The sequence below is a fragment of the Macaca fascicularis genome, chromosome 7, assembly GCF_037993035.2.
Source record: "Macaca fascicularis isolate 582-1 chromosome 7, T2T-MFA8v1.1".
NCBI lineage: Eukaryota > Metazoa > Chordata > Mammalia > Primates > Cercopithecidae > Macaca > Macaca fascicularis.
The window spans coordinates 102,936,368-102,962,893 of record NC_088381.1 but is presented as its reverse complement, the minus strand read 5'-3'; the positions used below and the strand labels follow the sequence as shown (position 1 = coordinate 102,962,893).

At 43.6% G+C, this 26,526-nt stretch overlaps 2 protein-coding genes across 18 annotated transcripts in view; one reads left to right on the top strand and one right to left on the bottom strand.

Annotated features, from left to right (window-relative positions):
- The window catches only part of PRORP (protein only RNase P catalytic subunit), a 149,064-nt gene extending 125,177 nt beyond the window's left edge, over window positions 1–23,887 (bottom strand). For 3 of the 13 annotated variants that reach the window (XR_012415704.1, XM_005561069.5, XM_073997229.1), the window contains exons 1-4: window positions 23,094–23,179; window positions 21,500–22,777; window positions 18,952–18,999; window positions 17,655–17,787 (exon numbers count right to left, since the gene is read on the bottom strand). Coding sequence is in view for 12 of the 13 variants with exons in the window: in XM_005561069.5 (XP_005561126.3) it covers window positions 17,655–17,787; window positions 18,952–18,999; window positions 21,500–22,479 (1,161 nt within the window). In the remaining variant the exon portion in view is untranslated. Of the gene's footprint in view, window positions 1–713; window positions 1,651–10,991; window positions 12,057–17,654; window positions 17,790–18,951; window positions 19,000–21,499; window positions 22,778–22,961; window positions 23,180–23,354 lie in introns of those variants that run through there. The other 10 variants (XM_005561072.5, XM_073997232.1, XM_073997230.1 and 7 more) reach the window with 9 other exon arrangements.
- Window positions 23,208–26,526, top strand: part of PPP2R3C (protein phosphatase 2 regulatory subunit B''gamma) — a 35,466-nt gene continuing 32,147 nt past the window's right edge. For 2 of the 5 annotated variants that reach the window (XM_015453709.4, XM_073997233.1), the window contains exons 1-2: window positions 23,208–23,507; window positions 23,627–23,826. Coding sequence is in view for 1 of the 5 variants with exons in the window: in XM_073997233.1 (XP_073853334.1) it covers window positions 23,769–23,826 (58 nt within the window). In the remaining 4 variants the exon portion in view is untranslated. Of the gene's footprint in view, window positions 23,508–23,626; window positions 23,881–26,526 lie in introns of those variants that run through there. The other 3 variants (XM_073997234.1, XM_045397533.3, XR_012415705.1) reach the window with 3 other exon arrangements.

Sequence of the window (26,526 nt, the reverse complement as noted above, 5' to 3'; positions counted from 1 at the left end):
TAAACAAATACATAAATAAATACATAATAAAATTAAATTAAAGTTCAAAATGAATGGATCAGGGTAGGCCGGCTAGCTAGCCAGCCTGCCTGCCTGCCTGCCTGCCTGCCTGCCTGCCTGCCTGCCTTCCTTCCTGCCTTCCTTCCTTCCTTCCTTCCCTCCCTCCCTCCCTCCCTCCCTCCTCCCTCCTCCCTCCTCCCTCCTTCTTTCCTTTCTTCCTTCCTTCTTTCCTGATGGAGTCCTGCTCTGTCGCCAGGCTGGAGTGCAGTGGCACAATCTCGACTCACTGCAGCCTCTGCCTCCTGGGTCCAAGCGATTCTCCTGTCTCAGCCTCCTGAGTAGCTGGGACTACAGGCGCACGTGCGCTACCAGGCCCAGCTAATTTTTCTATTTTTAGTAGAGCTGGGGTTCACAATGTTGGCCAGGATGGTCTTGATCTCTTGACTTCGTTATCCGCCTGCCTCAGCCTCCCAAAGTGCTAGGGTTATAGGCATGAGCCACTGCACCTGGCCTTTTATCTTTCTTTATAGCTATTTTGACAGAAAAAAAAATTTCCCCTTTTCACACGTGTTGATGAAATTTTTTATACTTAATAAATATTATAATCAGAATAAAACCCACTTCCATTTTGAAAAGTAAAAGAAAATGATTAAGAAGTCTCAATAAGAACTAAAAAAGCACCAGGTGCAGTGGCTCACGCCTGTAATCCCAACCTTTGGGAGGCCAAGGCTGGAGGATTACTTGAGCCCAGGAGTTCATGACAAGCCCAGGCAACAAAGTGAGACCCCCATCTCTACAAAAAAATTAAAAAATTAGCTGGTCGTGGTGGTGTGTGCCTGTAGTCTCAAATACTCAGGAGGCTAAGGTGAGAGGATCACTTGAGCCTGGAAGGTTGAGGCTGCAATGAGCTATGATCACGCCACTGCACTCTAGCTTGGGTGACAAGGGTCTCGTAAAACAAACTAAAAAAGAACATAAGAAACTAATAGAAAATATACTGAGTACTGAGACTGTTGTCTTTTTGTTTTAGCTCCTTTGTTAATATGCTTGTGTAATAAAATAGAGGGAAATAAACTTTACTTGAACTTTTACAATAGAAAGAAAAAGAAAATCATGTCTAAACCAGAGTATTTTCTAAAACTGTGGTTCAAGGACTGCTGGGTATCCCCAAGACCCTCTCAGGGGATCTGCAAAGTTAAAACTATTTTCATAACACTGAGATGTTATATGCCGTTTTCACTCTCATAAGCTCACAAGTGTACAGTAGAGTTTGGGCATAGTATCAAAGAACAATTATGATTATCTCCAAGAGCCAACAAAATCCTCTCTGCTTTTCCAACTACCTATTTCCATGAGCTTCCATTTTCTTCATATGCTTCAACCAGAACACCATACCACAACAGACTGAATATAGAAACAGATACAAAAATCCAGCTGTCAACTCTTTTCACCAAAATGATGATGCTGAAAGCAAAGAAGGAAATCCCTGCTCCTCCCAAAGCCAAGTCCAAAGTTAAGGCTTTGAAGGCCAACAAGGCAGTGTTGAAAGGCATCCAGTCGCACACAAAAAAAGATCTGCAGGTCACCTATGTTCCAGTAGCCCAACACACTTTGGCTTTGAAGGTAGCCCAAACATCCTCAGTAGAGAACCTGCAGGAGAAACAAGCTTTACTATTATGCCATCAAGTTCCCCTTGACCACTGAGCTGACTGTGAAGACAATACCACATCTGTGTTCACTGTGGTTATCAAAGCCAACAAGCACCAGATCAAACAGGCTATATAAAGAAGGTCTGTGACACTGACATGGCCACGATCAACACCCTAATCAGGACTGATAGAGAGAAGCCAGCCTATGTTTGACCGGCTCCTAACTATGATGTTTTGGATGTTGCCAACAAAATTGGGATAACCTAAACTGAGTCCAACTGGCTAATTCTAAATATAAGGGTTTTTTTTGCCATTTATTTAAAAAAAACTACCTGTCTTCGGCTGGGCGCGGTGGCTCACGCCTGTAATGCCAACACTTTGGGAGGCTGAGGTGGGCAGATCACCTGAGGTCGGGAGTTCGATACCAGCCTGACCAACATGGAGAAACCCCGTCTCTACCAGAAATACAAAATTATTCAGGCTTGGTGGCCCATGCCTATAATCCCAGCTACTTGGGAAGGCTGAGGCGGGAGAATCGCTTGAACCTGGGAGGCAGAGGTTGCGGTGAGCTAAGATCGTGCCATTGCACTCTAGTCTGGGCAACAAGAACAAAACTCTATCTCAAAAAACAAACAAACAAACAAAAAAAAAACTACCCATCTTTTATTAAGCCATATTATTGAAAAGACCTGCAAAAATGTAAGACAATGTACTCTTCTCACCAATATTGGTTTTGTTCTGGACAACAGAATTATTTTCTATAAAAATGTTATTGAGGCGGGGCGTGGTGGCTCACGCCTGTAATCCCAGCACTTTGGGGGGCTGAGGTGGGCGGATCACGAGGTTAGGAGATCGAGACCATCCTGGCTAACATGGTGAAACCCTGTCTCTACTAAAAATACAAAAAAATTAGCCAGGTGTGGTGGTGGGCACCTGTAGTCCCAGCTACTTGGGAGGCTGAGGCAGGAGAATGGCATGAACCCGGGAGGCGGAGCTTGCAGTGAGCCAAGATCGCACCACTGCACTCCAGCCTGGGTGACAGAGCAAGACTCTGTCTCAAAAAAAAAAAAAAAAATTATTTATGCTACATATCAGTTTTTATATTCTATTCAATAAATTAATATATATCTGGCTGGGCACAGTGGCTCACGCCTGTAATCCCAGCACTTTGGGAGGCCAAAGTGGGTGGATCACTTGAGGTCAGGAGTTCCAGACCATCCTGGCCAACATGGTGAAACCCCATCTCTACTAAAAATACAAAAATTAGCCAGGTGTGGTGGCATATGCCTGTAATCCCAGCTACTCGGGGGAGGCTAAGGCAGGAGAATCACTTGAATCTGGGAGGCAGAGGTTGCAGTGAGCAGAGATTACGCCACTGCACTCCAGCCTGAGCAACAGAGTGAGACTGTCTCTAAAGCAAAACAAAAAACAAAAGCTCTCTAGAATGTTCAATAATTTTTAAGTATATAAAATATATAAGAAATACTTTAGAACTGCAATTCTAAAGTATTTCTTAAAGTACAAGAAAAATACAACTTTACAAAGAAGTACTTTTTACAACAAGAGAAACAAAGAAAGCTGTTTAAAAGAGAATTTAGGCCAAGCATGGTGGCTCATGCCTGCAATCCCAGCACTTTAGGAAGCCAAGGCAAAAGGATCACTTGAGCTCATGAGATTGAGACCAGCCTGGACAACACAGTGAGATCCCATCTTTACAATTTTCTTTTTTTTTTTTTTTTTTTGAGACAAGAGTCTCACTCTGTCGCCCAGGCTGCTGGAATGCAGTGGCGCAATCTAGGCTCACTGCAACCTCGGCTTCCCGGGTTCAAGCAACTCTCCTGCCTCAGCCTCCCGAGTAGCTGGGACTACAACCTTGCACCATCATGCCCAGCTAATTTTTTGCATTTTTATTAGAGAAAGAGTTTTGCCATGCTGCCCAGGCTGGTCTCAAACTCCTGAGCTCAGGCAATCCACTCACCTCGGCCTCCCAAAGTGCTAGGATTACAGGTGTGAGCTACCAAGCCCAACCTCATCTCTACCCCATCTAATTTTTTTTTTTTTAATTTAAAAATTAGCAGGGCAGGGTGGCATGTACCTGTAAGTCCTACCTACTTGGGAAGCTGAGGTGGGAGGATTGCTCCAGCCCAGGAGTTCAAAGCTGCAGTGAACTATGATCACACCATTGCACCCCAGCTTCGGCAAAAGAGCAAGCCCTCATCTCCTTAAAAAAAAAACAAAAAAAAAAAACAATGAATTTATAATTTACAGGATGAGCTTCTGTGTGTGGCGGCTCACACTTATAATCCCAGCACTTTGGGAGACTGAGGTGGGAGGAATGCTTGAGCTCAGGAATTTGAGACCAGCCTTGGCAACATAGTGAGACTCTACCTCTACATAAGATAACAAATTAAGGCTGGGTGCAGTGGCTCATGCCTGTAATCCCAGCACTTTGGGAGGCTGAGGCGGGTGGATCACCTGAGGTCAGGAGTTCAAGACCAGCCTGGCCAACATGGTGAAACCCCGTCTCCACTAAAAATACAAAAATTAGCTGGGCGTCATTGCAGGCGCCTGTAATCCCAGTTACTCGGGAGGCTGAGGCAGGAGAATCATTTGAACTGAACCCAGGAGACAGGTTGCAGTAAGCCGAAATCACGCCATTGCACTCCAGACTGGGCGACAAGAGCAACACTCCGTCTTTAAAAAAAAAAAAAAAAAATTGCCCAGATGTTGTGGCATATGCCTGTAGTCCCAGCAACTCAGGAGGCTGAGGTGGGAGGATCACTTGAGCCCAGGAGGTCCCAGCTGCAGTGAGCCATGATTGTGCCACTGCACTCCAGCTTAGGTGACAGAGCAAGACCCTGTCAAAAAAAAAAAAAAAAAGTGGTCATGAGTTAATAATCATGGAGGATGGGGGTCCATTATATTAGTCTCTTTTTGCATATGTTTGAAATTTTCTCTAATGAAAAGATTAAAGAATTGAATTCTTATCTTTGTAGTTGAATATAAAAAATCTGACTGTCATTTAATGTTATTATCAAGAACCATGGCTGGGCATAGTAGCTCACACCTGAAATCTCAGCACTTTGGGAGGCCTAGGTGGGAGGACCACTAGAAGCCAGGAATTCAAGACCAGCCTAGGCAATATAGCGAGACCCCATCTCTACAAAAAAATTAAAATAAAAAAATTAGCCAGATGTGATGGCACACACCTGAATCCTAGCTACCCAGGAGGATGAGGCAGGAGGATTACTTCAGCCCAGGAGTTCAAAGCTGCAATGAGTTATGATCATGCCACTGTATTCCTGCCTGGGTGAATAGTAAGAACCTGTCTCAAAAAACAAAACAAAACAAACAAACAAAAAAAAAAAAAAAAAAAAAGAGAAAAAAAGAAAAATAAGAAAAGGAAAATAAGAAAAAAACCTAATTAACATTGAAGTAACACTATGCACATAGCTCCAAATTCACTTTTTGACCTTCACTGATGCCCACTCAATTAGTTTCAGTAGTTAAATCAGTAGATGCAAACTATTTGGAATTCTGCTTTGTTCACTTAAAATTCACATATACCACTGTCTTCTCTACCTACTATCACTAATCTGACTTACACAAAACCGACAGATATCTTTCAGTTTAATATTTTAAAAGTTCAACAAATCCTTTAACCTGATTGACCTGGTCATACCTAGAATAATTTATATGTAACATTATTGCCATCTGCTGGCTATGTTGTCTAATTACAGTAAACAAATGTTTAAAACAGAAAAGCTAAAAATTTATATAATAACTGAGATTTTTCTCCCAAAGCTATTCAACAGAAAAGCAGCTGCCATACCTTAAGGTTCTTCAAAATCTCACATTAGAAGCAACTGTTCTTGATTCTGGCTGCACTTTAAAATCACCTGGAAGCTTTTGAAAATCCTAATACCTGGACTCCACCAAGCCAAAGCAATTAAATCAGAATCTCCATGTTATGAAATGGAAGTCAACCACAGACTGAGAGAAAATATTTGCAAAATATATCGGACTTAGGACTTATATGTGGAGTGTAGAAACAGTTCTTACAACTCAATAATAAAACAATCCAATTTTTAAGATAGGCAAAAAATCTGAACAAATGTTACACCAAAGATATATGGATAGCAATTAAGCACATAAAAAGATGCTCAACAACATTAGTCATTAGGAAAATCTAAATTAAAATCACAATGAGATATCACTTCACACCTATTAGAACAGTAAAGAGACTAACCTTAACCATACTAAACATTGGCAAGGATGTGGGGCTACTATAGCCCTCCTACTCTGCTGGTGGAAATGCAAAATGGTACAGCTACTCTGGAAAACAGCTGGGCAGTTTCTGAAAAAGCTACAAACACACACACATCTACCATAAGACATCTACCATAAGACCCAACCATTCCAGTCCTAAGAGAGTTACCCAAGAGAAAAAAAAGCTGTAGTAGGTTGAATAGTGTAACCTCAAAATTTATGGCTAGCAGGAAACACAGAACATGAATGTAGAAAGAGGGTCTTTGTAAATGAAATAAGACAAGGTCATGCTAAATCAGGGTGGGCTCTAAATCCCATAACTTGTAGCCTTATAGAAGAAGAGATGGCCCCCAGAGATACACACACACAGAGAAGGCCATGTGAAGACAGAAGCAGAGAATGGAGTGATGCAGCTAAAAGCCAAGGACACCATCAACTGCCAGGATCTGGCTTCTGAAGGTAGGAAGGAGAAGGAAGGATTCTTCCCTGGATCCTTCAAAAGGAGCATGACCGTGCCAACACCTTGATTTCAGATTTCTAGCCTCCAGAATTGTGACACAGTAAAGGTCTGTCATTTGAAGCTACCCAGTTTGTGGTAATTTGTTAGGGCAGCCCTAGAAAACTAACAACAAAAGCACAAAGACTTGTCTAAGACTGTTCTAAACAGCTTTATTTATAGTAGCACCAAACTGGAAATAACCTAAATGTCCATCAACAAATGTACAAATTGTAAAATAGTCACACAATGGAATACTACTCAAATATAAAAATGAAAGAACTACTGAGACACAAAACAAGGATGAAATCTCAAAATGATTATGCTGAATAAAACAAATCAGACCCCCCCCAAAAAAGTATATATTGTATGATTCCATAGTGGTTGCCTGGGGATAGTAGGGCAAGGGGGAGTCATTACAAAATGGCATGAGGAAACTTTTGGGGGTGATACGTATGTTCATTATCTGGACTGCAGTAACAGTTCTACAGGTATATACATATGTCAAAACTCATAAAGTTGTACACTTTAAATATATGCTGTCTACTGTATGTCAGATATACCTCAATAAAACGATAGTTGAAAAAATCAAAATATTCCTGGGCACGGTGGCTCACATCTATAATCCCAGCACCTTAGGAGGCCAAGGCAGGAGAATTACTTGAGCCCAGGAGTTCAAGACCAGCCTGAGCAACACAGTGAGACCCCGTCTCTAATTTTAAAAACCAAAACCAAAAAAACTTATATAAAAAATCAGTATCTTTGGCCAGGCATAGCATCTCATGCCTGCAATCCCAGCACTTCAGGAGGCTGAGGTGGGCAGTCACTTGTGGTCAGGAGTTTGACACCAGCCTGGCCAACATGGTGAAACCCCGTCTCTACGAAAAATACAAAAACTAGCCAGGCGTGGTGGTATGCACCTGTAGTCCCAGCTACTCAGGAGGCTGAGGCAGGAGAATCGCTTGAACCCAGGAGACGGAGGTTGCAGTGAGCCCAGATGGCACCACTGTACTCCAGCCTGGGCAACAGAGGGAGACTCTGTCTAAAAAAAAAATCAGTATCTTAGTGGCTGGGGTCCAGGTAGCAGTTTTAAACACTTCCCAAGTATTCTAACCAGCAGCCAGGGTTGAAAGCCACTACATTAGAGGTTATCATCTCATTTACTTTGTTTTGAACAAAAGAGTACTATTTGGGGAAAACATATAAGCCTAAAATAACTTTTATAATGCTCATTTTAGGTGCTCATGGAGGCTAGCTGACATAATTTTTTTAAGTAGACAAAAGTATTCAACATGGATTTAATAATTATTCCTTGGTTTATACCTCATAATCTCAAATTATAGTCAAGCTTTAGAAAGCATCATTGAAGGCAGTTCCAGCTATTTGTCAACTAGATGTTTCTAATGCTCCTAACACAAAATAATTTAAAATGCTGAATATAATATAGTTTTATTAATACATATTTACAATGAACAGTATTACAATGATTTGTGTCCCCTCACCAAATTTATATGTTGAAGTCTCAACCCATAGTATTTCAGAATGTGACTGTATTTGGAGATAGACCTTTAAAGAGGTAATTAAGGTAAAATAAGGTCATAAGGATGGGCCCTGATCAAATCTGACTGGTGTCCTTATAAGAAGAGGAAATTTGCACAAAGATGGTAACAGGAACACACCAGAGGAAGGTCACGTGAAGATACCACAAGAAGGTAGCCATCGGCAAGCCAAAGAGAGAGGGATCAGGAGAAGCCAAATCTGACAACACCTTGATCTTGGACTTCTAGAATCCAGAATGGTGAGAAAATTAATTTCTGCTGGTAAAGCTACCCGATCTGTGGTATTTACAATAGCAGCTTTAGCAAATTAATACAAATGGCGAGAAAAAAAACCCACCAACCAACCAAAACAAAACCACACACACACACACGTGCACGTGCGAAGAGCCAACCAGTCCCTTGAATCCTCTCATATAGTGCTCTTTGGCCTTTCTCCTTTTCCTATCTGGCCTGGACCCCATGCAGACCATGTTAACTACTTACTCTGTCAGAAGCGCCTTCTCTTGCTTTTTATCATGTGCCACATCTAACCAACAAAACCCAAACTCTGGACCAATGCTACCCTTTGTCCTTACTAGTTCTGCTCTTGGGTGAGCCAAGCTCTGTTGGAAATATATTAAATCACACCATCACAGACAGTAATGTATACTAATTCACAGATTCAAACCTCAGCACCCACCCTCTGCCATAATCCTTCTGCCTTGAGTTAGCATCTTGACATCCCCTCAAGAACCATTCCAAACCTTCCCCACTCTCTCTAGTAATCTACTTGACTCTCATCTCTCTCATTTTGTATACTGCTTAACACGGCAGGTATCATTTCTCCCATTGTTCCCTCTTTCTACCAATATATCATCCACACCCATCTTCACTTTCTTTTCTACAGCCTCAAATGATATTTCCTTCATCTCCAACCTCCCCATTTGTGCTCTCTTTAGCAAACCTGCTACTTTTGCTCAGCAATATTCCTTTTTCTCTCCTACATATCCTGTTTACTCATTAATTTTTATCTCTGTTTTCTTTTCCTTCTTTTCTTTTCTTCTTCCTTCAAACAGGCACAAGCCTATCTCCCTAAACCCTCTCTTGACTCCACCATCCTCTAGCCACCACTATATCATCTTTCTAATTTTCATGTAAACTTCTCAAAAGTAGAGTTTACACTCAACGTGTATTCACTCAGCGGCTATAACCTGGCTGAATTTGGCCCCCATTAAACTACTGAAACTGTTCTTCCTAAGGTCATCAATGATTCCTTAGTTGCCAAACCCAATATATCCCTTCAGTCCTCACCTTACCAAATCTCTATTTTGTACTGTGTTGATATTTGTGACACTCTACTGAATAGATTCTTTCTGCCTTGTTCTGACTGTTCTAATATATGAAACTTCTTCTCTGACCTTCCTTCCTATGCTGGTGTTCCCCATCCCACCCCTAAAAAGTTGTGAACTCAGCCCACTACTCTTCTCACTGTTTTCCTGGATGAGCTCAGGCACTCTTAGCATTTAACCTATTACTACTATGTTGATGGTACCCAAACCTCCAGCATTAACTCTCCCCTGTAAGCTAGAACGCAAGTCCTGGATCTTCTGCTGACATTAAAACCCAATATGAGCCGGGTGTGGTGGCTCACACCTATAATCCCAGCACTTTGGGAGGCCAAGGTGGGTGGATCACCTGAGATTGGGAGTTTGAGACCAGTCTCACCAATATGGAGAAACCTCATCTCTATTAAAAATACAAAATTAGCTGGGCGTGGTAGTGCATGCCTGTAATCCCAGCTACACGGGAGGCTGAGGCAGAATTGCTTGAACCCAGGAGGCAGAGGTTGCGGTGAGCAGAGATTGCGCCATTGCACTGCAGCCTGGGCAGCAAGAGCGAAACTCTGTCTCAAAAAAACAAAAACAAACTAACAAAAAAACCCCATTATCAGATATTCAATTATCTTCTCCTCATACCTGTTCCTGATAGATAGCATCTTTCCAGGGTGACAAAAGAAAAGGAATTAGGGAGTGAGAGTTTGTTCATTCCATCACCCAAGCCGAAAACCTGAACATCATCCTGTCTTCTCCCATCACTGCAGCCAAACCAAATGGTGAGATTTTTATCTCCTAAAATGTTCTCAAAGCTGAGCTGGTCCTTCTCTACTCTTATTCTGGCTTTCATTTCCCTCATCATCCCACACCTGGATCACTCAGCAGCCTTCTGACTCAACTTCAGTGCCTCAGTCTTATCCTTTTCAACTCCTTTTTCCACCCAGCTGCCAGAGAGGTCTCTCTAAAATATACATATCACACTTTTGCTTAAAACATTTTTTTTTTTTTTTTTTTTTGAGACAGAGTCTCGCTCTGTCGCCCAGGCTGGAGTGCAGTGGCACAATCACAGCTCACTGCAACCTCCGCCTCCCAGGTTCCAGCAATTCTTCTGCCTCAGCCCCCTTAGTAGCTGGGACTACAGGCATGTGCCACCACGCCTGACTAATTTTTGTATTTTTAGTAGAGATGGGGTTTCCCCATATTGCCCAGGCTGGTCTCAAACTCCTGACCTCATGATCTGCCCGCCTTGGCCTCCCAAAGTGCTGGGATTACAGGCATGAGCCACCATGCCTGGCCTGCTTAAAACATTTTAATGGTTCCCCAGAACCTATGACAATGTTTCTTAATAATAGCTGCTCATTATCCTATAGTATGCTATAGGACCAACCAGTGAGAAAGGAGAGGTCCTCTCCTAGACGCCACTGCTCCTTCACACTCATTACTTCTCTACTCCTGACCTCAACTGAGGTTTATGATATTCATTGATACCAGGGATCAGCAATTTTTTTCTGTTAAGGGTCAAATGGTAAATATTTTAGGCTCTGTAGGCCACATGTTCTCCTTTATATCTACTCAACTCTACAGGACAAAAGTACCATAGACAGAGGAGAAGGGGTGGAGCAAGAAGGCAGAATAAAAGGCTCCACTGATCATCCCCTTGCAAGGATACCAATTTAACAACTATCTAAACACGTACAAAAAGCACCTTCAAAAGAACCAAAAATCAGGTGAGCACTCACAGTACCTGGTTTTAACTTTGTATCACCAAAAGAAGCACTGAAGAGATACGAAAAACAGTCTTGAATCACCACTGCCATTCCTCTCCCATCCCCCTGCAGCAGCAATGTGGTGCAGAGAAAGAATCTGAGTGTTTGGGAGGGGGAGAGTGCAGCAATTGTGAGACATTGCATTGAACTCAGTGCTGCCCCATTAGAGCAGAAAGCAAAAATAGAACAAACTCAGCTGATGCCCACCCACAAAGGGGGCATTTAAACTAGCTCTAGCCAGAGGGAAACTGCCCATCCTAGTGGTTGAGACTGGAGTTCCCACAAGCCTCACCACCATGGGCCAAAGTGCTCTGCGCCTGTAAATAAATTTGAAAGTCAGTCTAGGCCACAAGGACTGTAACTCCTAGGTGAGTCCTAGTGGTGAACTGGGCTCAGAGCCAGTGGACTGGTAGGGGCATGTGGCCTACTGAGACACCAGCTAGGATAGCTAGGGGGGGTACCAGTGCCATACTTCCCCTAAGCCCAGGCCCCACATCTCAGTCTCCTAAACAGACCCCTTCCTTCTACTTGAGGAGAGGAGATGGAAGAGTGGGAAGGACTTTGTCTTGCATCTTGGACACCAGCTCAGCTACAGCAGGATGGGGTACCGGTCAGAGTCATGAGACACCACCTTTTCCAGGCCCTAGCTCATAGACATTTCTAGACACACTCTGAGCCAGAAGGGAACACACTGCCTTAAAGGGAAGGACCCAGTCATGGAAGGATTCATCACCTGCTAACTGAAGAGCCCTTGGGCCATGAATAAGCAGCAGCAATATCCAGGTAGTACATCATAGGCCTTGAGTGAGACTCTGATATTGCCGGCTTCAGATACCAACTCAGCCAGAGGTGGGCAGAACACCAAGGGTGAGTCCCAGGCCAGGCAGCATGCACCACAAGCTGACTGAAGAGCCCTTGGGCCTTAGGAGAACATCAGTGGGAGCCTGGCAGAACTCCCTGTGGGCTGGTGGTGGCGGTGGCCACAGGGTGGGGCTCCTCTGCTTCTAGAAAGGGGAGGAAAGAGTGGGAAGAACTGTGTCTTATGGTTTGAATGCCACCTCAGCCACAATACAATAGAACACTAGGTAGACTTCTAAGGTTTTTGACTCTACTCCCTGGCTCCCAAATGGCACTTCTGGACCTGCTGAGGTCTGGGGGAACTTGTCGCCCTGAAGGGAAGAACACAGGCCTGGCTGGCTTTGCCACCTGCTGATTGTAGTGCCCCAGGGCCTTGAGTGAACACAGACAGTAGCCAGGGAGTAGTTAAGCAGGCCTTGGACAAGACCCAGTGCTGTGCTGGCTTAAGGTCTGACCCAGCACAGTCCTAGTGGTGGTGGCCACAAGGGTACTTGTGTGACTATATCCTCAGCTCCAGTTGGCTCAGAATGAGAGGGAGAGACTCTCTTTGTTTAGCAGAAAGTAAGGGAAGAGAATAAGAGCTTCTGCCTAGTAATCCAGAGAATTCTCCCTGATCTTGTTTAAGACCATTAGGGCAGTACCTCTTACCACAGCACTACTGGGCTTTGGGTGCCCCCTAAAGCAGATACAACTTAGATCACAACACCCAAGTCCTTTTAAATATCTGGAGAGCCTTCTCAGGAAGGAAAGGTACAAACAAGCCCAAACTGCAAAGACTACAATAAATACCTAACTCTTCAATGCCCAGACATGATATCAAGACCATCCAGGAAAAGAGGACATCACAAAATGAACTAAATAAGGCAGCAAGGAACAATACTGGAGAAACAGATGTATGACCTTTCAGACAGAGAATTCAAAATAGCTCTATTGAGTAAACTCAAAGAAATTCAAGATAACACCAAGAAGGAATTCAGAATTCTACCAGATAAATTTAACAAAGAGATTGAAAAAAATTTTTTTAAATTGAGCAGAAATTCTGAAGCTGAAAAATGTAATTGGCATGCTAAAGAATGCATGAGAGTCCGTTAACAGCAGAAGGGATCAAACAGAAGGATTAGTGAGATTGAAGACAGGTTATTTGAAAATACACAGTCAGGGCTGGGCACGGTAGCTCATGCCTGTAATCCCATCACTTTGGGAGGCCAAGTGGGCAGATCATGAGTCCAGGAGTTCCAGACCAGCCTGGTCAACATGGTGAAACCCCATCTCTACTAAAAATACAAAAATTAGAAGGGCATGGTGGTGTGCGCCTGTAATCCCAGCTACTCCAGAGGCTGAGGTAGGATAATCACTTGAACCTGGGAGGCAGAGGTTGCAGTGAGCCAAGATTATGCCACCGTACTCCAGCCTGGGCAACAGAGCAAGACTCCGTCTCAAAAAAAAAAGAAAAAAAAAGACTACCTCAAGGCATTGAATGATCCAACTTTCTTTTTTTTTTTTTTTTGAGATGGAGTCTCACTCTGTCGCCCAGGCTGGAGTACTGTGGTGCAATCTTGGCTCACTGCAACCTCCACCTCACGGGTTCAAATGATTCCCCTGCTTCAGCCTCCCGATTAGCTAAGATTACAGGCACGCACCACCATGTCCAGCTAATTTTTTATTTTTAGTAGAGACAGGGTTTCACCATATTGGCCAGGCTGGTCTTGAACTCCTGAACTCAAGTGATTCACACCCACCTCGGCCTCCCAAAGTGCTGGGATTACAGGTGTGAGCCACTGCGCCTGGCCAAATAATCCAACTTTCTTTTTTTTCTGGTTTTTTATTGTTTTGAGATGGAGATTTGCTCTTGTTGCCCAGGCTGGAGTGCAATAGTCCGGCCTTGGCTCACTGCAACCTCCACCTCCCGGGTTCAAATGATTCTCCTGCCTCAGCCTCCCAAGTAACTGGAATTACAGAGGCCCGCCACCACACCCAGCTAATTTTTATATATTTTGTATAGACGGGGTTTCACAATGTTGGCCAGGCTGGTCTCGAACGCCTGACCTCAGGTGATCCACCCGCCTTGGCCTCCCAAAGTGCTGGGATTACAGGTGTGAGCCACCACGCCCGGCCAAATAATTCAACTTTCAATGAATAAAGAAAGGATTAGGGCAGTTACTCTGCCCTAAAGAAAAGGACAGTTACTCTAGTGACTCACGCCTATAATTCCAGCACTTTGGGAGGCCGAGGTGGGAAGATCACTTGTGCCCAAGAGTTTGAGAACAGCCTGGGCAGCATAGTAAGACCCTGCCTCTACATTCAAAAAAAAAAAAAAAAGGCAGAAAGAAAAGGACGTAGGCCGAGTGCAGTGGCTCACAGCTGTAATCCCAGCATTTTGGGAGGCCGATGCAGGTGGATAACGTGAGGTCTGGAGTTCGAAACCACCCTGGCCAACGTGGTGAAACCCTGTCTCTACTAAAAACACAAAAATTAGCCAGGTCTGGTGGCAGGTGCCTGTAATCCCAGCTACTTGGGAGGGTGAGACACAAGAATCACTTGAACCCGGGGGGCAGAGGTTGCAGTAAGCTGAGATCATGCCACTCCATTCCAACCTGGGCAATACAGCGTGACTCCATTTCAATGAAAAAAAAAAGAAAAGGACATTAATGAGCAATAAGAAATCATCTGAGGGTATATATAGTAAGTACACAAAAAGACACAGTATATTATAACACTGTAACTATGGTGTGTAAACTACTCTTATCTTTAGAAAGACTAAACAATGAGTTTAGTGAGGCAGTGCCTCATGCCTGTAATTCTAGCACTTTGGGAGACCAAGGCAGGCAGATTACGAGGTCAGGAGATCAAGACCATCCTGGCTAACATGGTGAAACCTTGTCTCAACTAAAAAATACAAAAAAATTAGCCAGGCGTGGTGGCGGGCACCTGTAGTCCCAGCTGCTCGGGAGGCTGAGGCAGAAGAATCACTTGAACCCAGGAGGCGGAGGTTGCAGTGAGCCGAGATTGCACCACTGTACTCCAGCCTAGGCAACAGAGCGAGACTCTGTCTGATTAAAAAAAAAAGAAAAAAAAAAGACTAAACAATGAGTCAATCAAAAATAATAACTACTATAACTTTTCAAGACACTGATAGTACAATAAGATATAAATAGAAACAATAAAAAGTTAAAAAGCAGGGAGACAAAGTAAAGGTGTAGAGTTTTTATTAGTTTTCTTTTTGCTTGTTTGTTTATACAGTGTTAAATTATCAGCTTAAAATAATAGGCTATAGAAAAGTATTAGTGAGCCTCATGGTAACCTCCAATCAAAAAACATACAACAAGGCCGGGCATGGTGGCTTACACTTAAAATCCCAGCACTTTGGGAGGCCAAGGCGGGCAGATCATGAGGTCAGGAGTTCAAGGCCAGCCTGACCAACATGGTGAAACCCTGTCTGTACTAAAAATACAAGAAAAAAAAATTGCTGGGCGTGGTGGTGTGCACCTGTAATTCCAGTTACTCAAGAGGCTGAGGCAGGAGAATCTCTTGAACCCAGGAGGTGGAGGATGCAGTGAGCCGAGATTGCGCCACCGCACTCTAGCCTGGGTGACACAGCAAGACTCCATCTCAAAAAAAAAAAAAAAGCATATAACAGATACACAAAAAATAAAAAGTAAGAAACTGAATTGTATCACCAGAGAAAATCATGTTCATTAAAGGGAAGAAAGGAAGGAAAAAAAGAAGACCACAAAACAACCAGAAAACAAAATGGTGGGACTAAGTCCTTACTTATCAATAACACTGAACGTATCTAAGCATGGTGGGATATAACAAAAGCAGCTATAAGTGCCTATATCAAAACAGAAGAAAAACTTCAAATAAACAACCTAAATATGCATTTCTTTTTTTTTTTTTGAGATGGAGTTTCGCTCTTGTTGCCCAAGTTGGAGTGCAATGGCATGATCTTGGCTCACTGCAACCTCCACCTTCTGGGTTCAAGCGATTCTCCTGCCTCAGTCTCCCAAGTAACTGGGACTACAGGCACACACCACCACGCTCAGCTCATTTTTTTTTTTTTTTGTATTTTTAGTAGAAACGGGATTTCACCATGTTAGCCAGGCTGGTCTCAAACTACTGACCTCAGGTGATCCACCTGCCTCGGTCTCCCAAAGTGCTGGGATTACAGGCGTGCGCCACTGCATCTGGCAAATATGCGTCTTAAAGAACTAGAAAAGCAAGAGTAAACCAAACCCAAAATGGGGAGACTAAATAATAAAGATCAGAGCAGAAATAAATGAAACTGAAATTAAGAAAACCATACAAAAGATCATGAAACAAAAAGTTGGTTTTTTGAAGTTAAATGAAATTGATAAACCTTTAGTCAGACTAAGAAAAAAGGAGAGAAGACCCAAATAAATAAAATCAGAGATGAAAAAGAAGACATTACAACAAATACTGCAGAAATTCAAAGGATCGTTAGTGGCTACTACGAGCAACCATATGCCAATCAATTGGAAAACCTAGAGGAAATGGCCATATTCCTAGACAGATTCAATCTATTAAGATTGAACCAGGCCGGGCGCAGTGGCTCAAGCCTGTAATCCCAGCACTTTGGGAGGCCGAGACGGGTGGATCACGAGGTCAGGAGATCGAGACCATCCTGGCTAACACGGTGAAACTCCGTCTCTACTAAAAAATACAAAAAACTAGCCGGGTGTGGTGGCGGGCGCCTGTAGTCCTAGCTACTTGGGAGGCTGAGGCAGGAGAATGGCGTGAACCCGGGAGGCGGAGCTTGCAGTGAGCTGAGATCCGGCCACTGCACTCCAGCCTGGGCGACAGAGCGAGACTCCGTCTCAAAAAAAAAAAAAAAAAAGATTGAACCATGAAGAAATAAAAACTTGAGAGCAATAACAAGTAACGAGATGGAAGCCATAAAGTGTCCCAGCAAAGAAAAGCCCGGGACCTGATGGCTTCACTGCTCAATTCTACCAAATATTTAAAGAATAATACCAATCCTATTCAAACTATTCCAAAAAATAGAGGAGGAAAGACTTCCAAACTCAATCCATGAGGATAGTGTTACCCTGATAGCAAAACCAGACAAAGACATAGCAAAATAAACAAACAAACAAACAAAAAACTACAGGCCAACATCTCTGATGAATATTGATGCAAAAATCCTCAACAAAATACTAGCACACCAAATTCAAAATACACTAAAAAGATCATTCATCATCAACAAGTGGGATTTATCCCTGAGACGTAAGGATGGTTCAACATACACAAATCAGTTAATGTGATAAACTCTTGACTAGAAAAGTTGTGAGAAACCACAATGTTTTCATGGCAGTCTACTTAAACACAGTTTTCTAGAAGCACTTACAGAAAAAATAAGCATCTTTTTAGTTTAAGTGCACTTATTATGTCCCGATATAATAGGATTGACTCCAACAGATGATGGTCTAACCCAATTATTCTGTGAAATTCTAAAGCAATCTCTCCAAAAGGTTGGCAATTGTAGCCAGCAGGCCAAATCCAGCGTACTGCTTGTTTTCATGAATAAAGTTTACTGGAACACAGCAATGTCTATTCATTTATGTATTATCTATGGCTGTTTTAACTACAACAGCAGAGTTGAAAAGTTGCAACAGGGACTGATGGCCTACAAAGCCTAAAATATTTACTATCTGGCATCTTACAGAAATTGCTGACCCCTGCTCTAGACAAGCAATCCAAGAAGGAATCAAAACTGTTAGACTCACCTGAGGCGTTGTCTTTTTGTACTGGTCACCTCCATCTATCACATCCCTCATGATTCTTCCCTTAAGAAATTCATATTCTTCTGGACTCAGCTGAATAGACTCTATGGTTTTTCCACAGCCCAAACACTGGCCACTGTAATTATAATTGTTAAATAACAATATTTAAATATGTCAAATAATGTTCTGAGGAAAATTTTTTGTGAAATGAACAATGAGGAAATTAAAAGGTAATAAAAAAGAACATTAAAACCTTTGTAATAATCACATACATCTAATTTTTTATAAACCTGATAATATCACAAATTAGTGTGCCAGAAAACCAAAAAAGTAGACTGGTCATTTGAATGACTTTTTTTTTTTTTTTTTTGAGACAAGGTCTCACTCTGTTGCCCAGGCTGGAGTGCAGTGTCACAATTACGGCTCACTGCATCCTCAAGCTCCCAGGATCAAGGGATCCTCCTGCCTCAGCCACCAAAGCAGCTAGGACAACAGGTACGTGCTACCCTACCTAGCTAATTTTTGTATTTTGGCGCCTAATTTTTGTATTTTTTCTAGAGACAGGGTTTCTCAATGTTGCACAGGATGGTCTTGAACTCCTGGGCTTGAGCAATCTGCCAAGTCAGCCTCCCAAAGTGTTGGGATTACAGGTACAGGCAGGCATGAGCTACCATGCCTGACTCAGGTGACTTTTTTTTTTTTTGAGACAGAGTCTCGCTCTATCACCAGGATGGAGTGCAGTGGCACAATCTTGGCTCACTGCAACCTCCGTCTCCTGGGTTCAAGCAATTCTCCTGCCTCAGTCTCCCAAGTAGCTGGGACTACAGGCACACACCACCACACCCAGCTAATTTTGGTATTTTTAGTAGAGACTTGGTTTCAACATGTTGGCCAGGATGGTCTCAAATCTCCTGACCTCGTCATCCACCTGCCTCAGCCTCCCAAAGTGCTGGGATTACAGGCGTGATGGCGCCCAGCTCGCATGACATTTTTAAAGTAATTCCTATTATGTGAAATATCATATTGGTGAATTAAATAAATAAATAAATCCTAAAACACAACTGGGTCTGGAACCTCTAGGGAAAAACATCTCTAAGACATCATAAAGGCTCATAATACGCACTGGAAAAACGTTTTGGGTACTGCTACGTCTCTGTATGCAAAGTATGTTTTTTTCCTCAGATACTCTAATTACAAACTTGTAATTATCCTATCCTTAAGATGTTCTTAAATATTTTTCAATCAATAGCAACCTACTAAACTGAAAACAAACAAGTTAAAAATAAACATTGGTCTTCACCTTTTTTGGACTGTGGTGAATTGTCCTTTCCATTGTTTTCCAGGAACACTATGAAGATTGCAAAACCAAATCATGAGGTTAGATTCCTACTGAAATGAAAGACATTCATGATATTTGGAAACTCTTATAAGCAAGAACTCCGAAAAGTTCAAGATACTTCTGTAGAATGGTTTAATTTAAAAAGTGGCAGATATCCTGCATGAGGTTAAGAAGCTGCTGGTACCCTGTTCTGAATCTCCTTCTTCCCTATGGTTCTCCTCCCACCAACTAACTCTCATCTTCAAGTCTACAGAAAGCAGCTGACCTTAGTAGCATAACCTCTATACCAAACTCAACTCTTACCTTCTCCATAAAGCTGCCAGAAATTGCTCCTGCTCAGAGTAATTTACCTCTTACCACTATTATTTCACTGTGTGGTATTGTACTCCCAATTAAATTGAGAATGTCATAAAAGATTTTATAAAACACTTGCAATGCCTAGCCTATTTGGAAGCATTCAAAAGCTATGTATTGATGTATTTGTTCAATCAACGTATCCTCTCCTCCTTCCTCTTCCACATATTACCATCAGTTCTTCTGATTCTACTGCCTTCTTTCCTTCCTCAGTTCTTAATTCTCATCATCTCTCACCTAAACCTAAAATTGTATTCACGCAGATCTCCCTGTTTTCAATCTTAATCCCTCTCCTATCTACTCTTCTCACTTGGCAATTGCCTTTGTAAAACTCCATTCCAGCATTTTTTTTTTCTTTTGAGACAAGGTCTTGCTCTGTCACCCAGGTTGGAGTGCATGGCACAATCACGGCTCCCTGCAGCCTTGATTCCCTAGATTCAAGTGATCCTCTTGCTTCAGTCTCCAAGTAGCTGGGACTACTGGCACACACCGCCATGACAGGCTAAATTTTGTATTATCTGTAGAGACAGGGTTTCGCCATGTTGCCCAGGCTGGTCTCAAACTCCTGGCCTCAAGCTATCCTCCCACCTCAGTCTCTAAAAGTGCTCAGATTACAGGCATGAGCCACAGTTCCCGGCCAAATTCAGCATTCTTGATCAGAGAATAAAATTCAAACTCCTTGGTATTCAAAAATTTTCACAACCGGGCTCCTCCTCCCTTGATATTCAATAAGATAATTAAGCATAATTACTACTTCAAAGCTCTGTAAACATGATATAGAAAAAAAAAGACAAGGCCGGGTGCGGTGGCTCAAGCCTGTAATCCCAGCACTTTGGGAGGGCGAGACGGGCGGATCACGAGGTCAGGAGATCGAGACCATCCTGGCTAACACGATGAAACCCCATCTCTACTAAAAAATACCAAAAAAACTAGCCAGGTGAGTTGGCGGGCGCCTGTAGTCCCAGCTACTCGGGAGGCTGAGGCAGGAGAATGGCATAAACCCGGGAGGCGGAGCTTGCAGTGAGCTGAGATCCTGCCACTGCACTCCAGCCTGGGCGACAGAGCGAGACTCTGTCTCAAAAAAAAAAAAGAAAAAAAAAGACAAAAGAAAAACTACCTCAGGTGATCCGCCCAGCCTATTCTGTCTACTCTCTATAGTTCATGAACTCGGATGATATGGCTTATTTATATTATCTGTCATCTATAATCTCACTATTGAAATGTAAGCTGTGGCTAAGTGCGGTGGCTCACGCCTGTAATCCCAGCACTTTGGGAGGCCGAGGCGGGCGGACCACCTGAGGTAGTTGAGACCAGCCTGACCAACATGGAGAAACTCCATCTCTACTAAAAAGAAAATACAAAATTAGCTGGGCGTGGTGGCACATGCCTGTAATCCCAGCTATTTGGGAGGGTGAGGCAGAATTGCCTGAACCCGGGAGGCGGAGGTTGCAGTGAGCCAAGATCGCGCCACTGCACTCCAGCCTGACAACAACAGCAAAACTCTGTCTTCAAAAAAAAAAAAAAAAAGACAGTGAGTAGACAGAATAAATATAAGCACATAATCACATTTTCAGAGGAACTTCTGAAAATACTAATATCGCCCGAGTTCCAGTCAAATGCTATATTCTTTTCTTGCTATGAACACTGGCCATAAGTAGTATTAAGTACTCACATCATACTAGATGCCTAAGAAAACAAAATTAATGATCCTTCTAAAAGGAAAAAAATACATAAAAGTGCTATAAAATTTCACTTTTATGTGATGGGTAAAGATTAGCACAAATTATGTATGCTGCTACTTTTTTTAAAGAGAGAAAATTTTGTCTTAAAGAGAAAATAAACCTTACTAAGAGATGGAAAAAAGTATAATCAGAATAGAATGATTCTCAGCAACTAACAACAAAAAAGAGTGGCTACTTTGAGGTTTAAAGTTATTAAGTTAAAAATAATTAGCCAGGTATGGTGGCACATGCCTGTAGTTTTAGATACTCAGGAGACTGAAGCGAGAGGATCACTTGAGGCCAGGAGTTTGAGATTACAGGGAGCTATGAACACACCACTGCACTCCAGTCTGGGCAACAGAGCAAGACCCTGCCTCAAAAAAAAAAAAAAAAATTAAAGAATAAAAACATACATATAAAAAAGTCAAAATTACCTCTCAAACCATGTTTTTATACTGTGTGCAAATGATTCCCCTGGATACAGCTGATTATTTCTTAGATATGAAAGAATATCTAGTAGTTTATTTGAATAATTATCATCCTTTATGTCTTTTCCAAAATCAAAGAAAGCTTTTAAAGTTTCCAACATAGGAACAAAATCATGACCTAGCAATTCCTGATACAAATTCCAAGCTGTGTTTATATCTTGATGAAGGAGAGCTCCCTGGATACAGTCATTATAGTTCTTTTTAGAAGGAGTGATAACTTTTTTGATGTCCTCTAACAGCAACAATGATTCTCTCCATCTGTCTGAATGGATCAGTCCCTGGATGAGAAGACTGTAACCTCCAGGTTCTAAAGTCTTATATCTGGTTTTCATAATTTCAAAGACATCAATAACTTCAGATGTCTGCATATGAAAGACACAGAGATACAAATACCCGACCAGTAAATCATAACTTACGATACCATTATTTTTTGCTGCTACCCATGCCAGCAGAGATTTAGCCACATCTACAGAGCTATGAGAGTGAGCCATCTGTGAAATGATGAATCTTTCAAAACTAGTCTTTCCTTTGAAATCCGCCTTAAGTTTATCCCACTCCTCTGAATTCAAAGGTTGTGTTGGGAGTTGAATAGTGTTCCTCACAGATGGCAAGGCATGATCTTTACTTTGAGGATTCATCTGTGATCTCTTCTTAGCTGCTCCAGCTGAAAAAAAATGAGGAACAGAAGAAACTTGCTTATTACTGCCCTCCTCTTTCCTGAGATATCTGGCCTTGGCAATCAGATTCGTTGCTTTGGTATTCTGTGGAGACATTGTTTTAAGAGAAAACAACCTCTGTTGGCTCCTGATGCCACAGCTGTCTGAAAGAAAGAGAGAGACATAAGAGTGCCCTGGGCCTAGCCCAAGGTATGGGTTGCTCTTCCAAAGCTTAGGAAAGCTTCGAATACCAAACAAATAGAAAGTCATTATGCAGTGAGATCAGCACCAGATAGTGAGAGAGATGTTGGAAAAAAACCCTCTTCTATAGCAAAATTAAAGGGATTGGTGGTCGGCAGTGGAGAGTCGAAGTGCAGCTTTTTAAAAGAAGATTTGTGTTTCTTCCTTACAGACAAATCAAAGTTCTGCTTTTGGGGTTACTTAATAGCAAGAAGGCAGGTGAGTTTTCTCTATTAAACAACAATCCGGGGATGTCCAACGTCGCAAGCCGCAAACCAGGGGACAGAGCAGGAATCCTCTGGTGCCTCTTACATTCCAGTTCATGAACCTGAGGAAAAAGCACAAGAAGGAACGCCCAGTTTTACTCACGTGGATCACAGTTGTCCTGAAAAGGAACAGATTCCCACGGGAAGCTTGCTGGAAAGGGCGTATAAAGCCAAAACCGTATCCAGGAGCCTCCAACTCCAGCCCACCAGCAACAGCGGCGAAAGCCAAAGTCTAGGGGCCCTCACCCTGCATAACTCTCCAAAGACCGCAAAGCTCCTCCGATGGAGGGATGCGGAGGGAGGAGGTGGCGAGTCAGGTGCGCCAACGACTCGGGAAAGGAAGAGAGATCCAGGAAGGGCGCTGCCTAGACTGCGTACCTATCGCTGACAAACGAAGTTCACTTCATTCAACAACTCAACGCGGCACTCAGGCTTAACGCGGCCATAAACGCGGCGGGAACTACAGTGCCCACTATGCACCGCGCCAGCCCCGGCCGACTGACGAGACTGACCCGGACTTAGGCGTTCCGCCTGGGCTGGAGGCGAGGAAAAAAGGCAATTTTGAAGCATTTTGTGGCAAAAGGGGTAAGAGACGGCTGCGGAAGCGTCTACTACATTCAGGGGACCTGGAGGACTTACAGATATCCGCAATGAACAATGAAAAGAAATTGTGAAAGAAAGCGCTTCCCTCAAGCCGGAATCAATTAACTTCTGAGTCACGTGGTGCGCACGCGCCAAAGGCGCACGATAAAGGAAAACGCGGGCTTATCCTGCCTTTTAAAATCGGGCTTGGTGAGTTTGGGACGCCTCCTGAAGGGGAACCATTTTCCATCTCTTTCATAGCTTTGCCCCAGTCAGCGTGGTAGCGGTATTCTCCGCGGGAGTGACAGTAATTGTTTTTGCCTCTTTAGCCAAGACTTCCGCCCTTGTTCAAGATGGTGGTTGAGCGGCCTTCCTAACCTTTACGGGGCCTGGCGGTGCTGACGCCTGAGTTGGTAGGGGTGGAGCAGGTAGGAAACAGCAAATGCAGAAGCTGCTGCGCGAGAGTCGGCCATGGACTGGAAAGAAGTTCTTCGTCGGCGCTTAGCGACGCCCAACACCCGTCCAAACAGTGAGTTTTGGGAGGGGCCGTCCGTTGGGATGGCCCGGCCCTAAACTCCTAGAGGTAGGAGGGAGATGGGGAGGAGGAGCAAGGGGGAGCCGCACTTTCCGCTTCTGTGAAACCTCGCGACAAAGGAGGCGGAGTGGAATGTGCTTTAGGGATCCTGATAGGGTTGACCCAAACTTTCCTCGGACGGAGTCTGGGGGAACGAAAAACTTAGCCTTAGTCACTGACTTCCATGGTCTTAATCTAAACTTGTGAAGAATAACTTAGAACCCCGGATCCAACAACGCCTCAACCCCACCAGGACCTGTAATTGTCCTACCGCCTTTTTACTGTCACGCTTTTTGCTTCCCTCCTAATCCATTTTATATTTCATAATCCATTTTTCCTTTTATTTTTCTCCTTCACATTGCTTATTAACTAACCTCGTTAAATCTAGCTTTCCTATTCCACACCCGCACTAAGGGCTGTTGAAAGTGGCTGGAGAAAAACAGAACCTTGTCTCACTTTTTTTTTTTTTTTTTTGAGACGGAGTCTCTTGCTCTGTCGCCCAGGCTGGCTGGAATGCGGTGGCAGCATCTCAGCTCACTGCAGCCTCCGCCTCCCGGGTTCAAGCGATTCTTCTTCCTCAGCCTCGAGTAGCTGGAACTACAAGCGCGCGCCTCCACGGCGGGTTAATTTCTAGTAGAGACGGGGTTTCACCATATTGGTCAGGCTGGTTTCAAACTCCTGACCTCGTGATCCACCCACCTCGGCCTCCCAAAGTGCTGGAATTACAGTCGTGAGCTGCCGCGCCCCGCCGAGTTATCTCACTTTTAGTACATGTCCACTAAGCTAAAGTAGATGTTTCGGTCATGTCTACCGTGTTTTCCTGGACGTTCATTCTCCTACATTCAATTTTCACCTCCCAAACTGCCAATCTGTGTTTCCCTAGATACACTATTTTTTTTTTTTTTTTATTCAGGCTCTCCCTCTGTTGCCCAGGCTGGAGTGCAGCAGCACAGTGACGTCTCGCTGCAACCTCGATTTCCTGGGCTCAAAGGATCCTCCCACCTCAGCCTCCTAAGCAGCTGGAAGTACAGGCACACGCCACCACATCCGCTAATTTTTTATTTTTAGTAGCGGTGAGGTCTTGCTATGTTAATAGGACTGGTCTCGAATTCCTGGCCTCAGGCAGTCTTCCTACCTCCACCTTCCAAAGTGTTGCTATTACAGACGTGAGCGCCCAGGCAACACTCTTTTACAGTCCATTCTTCTCATCTCTTACACCTGCAGTCTGTCCTACCCACTTCTTACTTTAAGCTGATGAACTTGTTTTTTTAATATTAAGAAAGGAGAATATTAAGAAAGGAGAATCAGTTGGCCGGGCGCGGTGGCTCAGGCCTGTAATCCCAGCATTTTGGGAGGCTGAGGCGGGCGGATCACGAGGTCAGCAGATCGAGACCATCCTGGCTAACACGGGGAAACCCCGTCTCTACTAAAAATACAAAAAAAATTAGCCGGTCGTGGTGGCGGGCGCCTGTAGTCTCAGCTATTCCACAGGTTGAGGCCGAAGAATCGCTTGAACCCGAGAAGCGGAGCTTGCAGTGAGCCGAGATTGCACCACTGCCCTTCAGCCAGGGCGACTGAGCGAGACTCAGTCTCAAAAAAAAGCAGTCAAAGGAGAACCTCACCTGTCCCCCTTAACGTTTCTTTCAGCCCCACAACCCCACAGGTGCCCATACACTCTGGCTTCACTGTTAAAATGATGAACTGTCCATGTTCCTATTTAAGAGGTCCTCCACTCCACCACTAGATTGCATTCTTTCTCCTGTATTCACTGACTTCCTTCCAGCCTCATCCTTTCTTTCATACATCGTCAGATTTTCCTTCTGCTGGATCATTTTCACCAGCACAAGTGTGCTATTAATATCACCCATCTTTTTAAAAGGTGGGTGGGTGGGGGGAGTGTTGTTGGGAGGCCGGGTGGCTCACTCCCAGCACTTTGGAAGGCGAAGGTGGGAAGATCGCTTGAGGCCAGGAGTTTGAGACTGGCCTGGGCAACATAGTGAAACACCATTTCTACAAAAATAGAAAGTAAAAAAATTAGCCCTGGTGGTTCTGCACCCCTGTAGTCCTAACTACTCTAGAGGCTGAGGAAGGAGGGTTTGTTTCAATCTAGGAGTTTGGGGCTGCAGTGAGCTATGATCATGACACTATACTGCAGCCTGGGTGACAAGAGTCAGACCCTGTCTTAAAAAAAGTCATTTGGGCCGGGCACTGTGGCTCATGCCTGTAATCCCAACACTTTGGGAGGCCGAGGTAGGTGGATCACTTGAGGTCCAGAGTTTAAGACCAGCCTGGCCAACATGGTGAAACCCTGTCTCTACTAAAACTACAAAAAGTAGCTGAGCACAGTGGTTCGCACCTGTAATCCCAGCTACTTGGGAGGCTGAAGCAGGAGAATCGCTTGAACCCGGGAGGCAGAGGTTGCGGTAAACTGAGATTATGCCACTGCACTCCAGCCTGGGCGACAGAACGAGACTCCATCTCAAAAAAAAAAAAAAAGAGTCATTTGATCCCACATTCCTCTCCAGCTTCTGCTGCATTTCTCTGCACTCTTTATAGGAAAACTTCTCAAAGAAGTTACCTGTACTTGGCTGGGCACAGTGGCTTACGCCTGTAATGCCAGCACTTTGGGAGGCTGAAGTGGGTGGATCACCTGAG